Source organism: Eimeria mitis, genomic scaffold (assembly GCF_000499745.2).
Source record: "Eimeria mitis Houghton genomic scaffold, Emh_scaff550, whole genome shotgun sequence".
NCBI lineage: Eukaryota > Apicomplexa > Conoidasida > Eucoccidiorida > Eimeriidae > Eimeria > Eimeria mitis.
Window position 1 is genome coordinate 17,753 of NW_013573772.1, and position 615 is coordinate 18,367.

A 615-nucleotide genomic window follows, 5' to 3' on the forward strand; every position below is an offset into this window, starting at 1 on the left:
ACCCTAAAACCCTAAACCCTAAACCCTTAAACAACCCCTAAACCCTAAACCCTCAAAACCCTAAACCCTAAACCCTAAACCCTAAACCCTAATTACCTCCGTATTCAATAAAGTGGCCCGCAATGTCGAAGGCTCTCTCCATTGCTGCCGCATACTCAAAATCTATGAAACAAATGTTTCCTAAACCACAAACCCTAAACCCTAAACCCTAAACCCTAAACCCTAAACCCTAAACCCTAAACCCTAAACCACAAGCCCTAAACCCTAAACCCTAAATCCTAGGAAAGTAATGCAACTATAATACACGAAAAACAAAAGTAAATGTATAAAATAAATATATAAATAAATATATAAATATATAAATAAATAAATAAATAAATAAAACAAACAAAACATAGAGACAAACAAACAAACAATCATAATATATAAATAACAAAAAAAAAGATTAAAAAAACAAATTAAAAAAAGGTAAAAAAAATAAACAAGCAAAACGAACAAAACAAAATAAAAAAAATAAAAAAACAAAAAAATAAAAAAAGAACGCCGAATGCAAAAATACCAGAGCAACCAAACCCTAAACAAAAAAAAAAAAAAAAAAAAAAAAAAAAAAAAAAA

The 615-nt window shown here is 28.3% G+C and overlaps 1 protein-coding gene across 1 annotated transcript in view; it reads right to left on the reverse strand.

The window, feature by feature from the left end:
- Positions 1–142, reverse strand: part of EMH_0016010 (choline/ethanolamine kinase domain-containing protein, putative) — a gene marked incomplete at both ends in the record, with an annotated part of 1,025 nt that extends 883 nt beyond the window's left edge. The window contains one exon of the mRNA XM_013500528.1: positions 97–142. Within this exon, the coding sequence (XP_013355982.1) occupies positions 97–142 (46 nt within the window). The remainder of the gene's footprint in view (positions 1–96) is intronic.
- Positions 143–615: the final 473 nt, after the last annotated feature.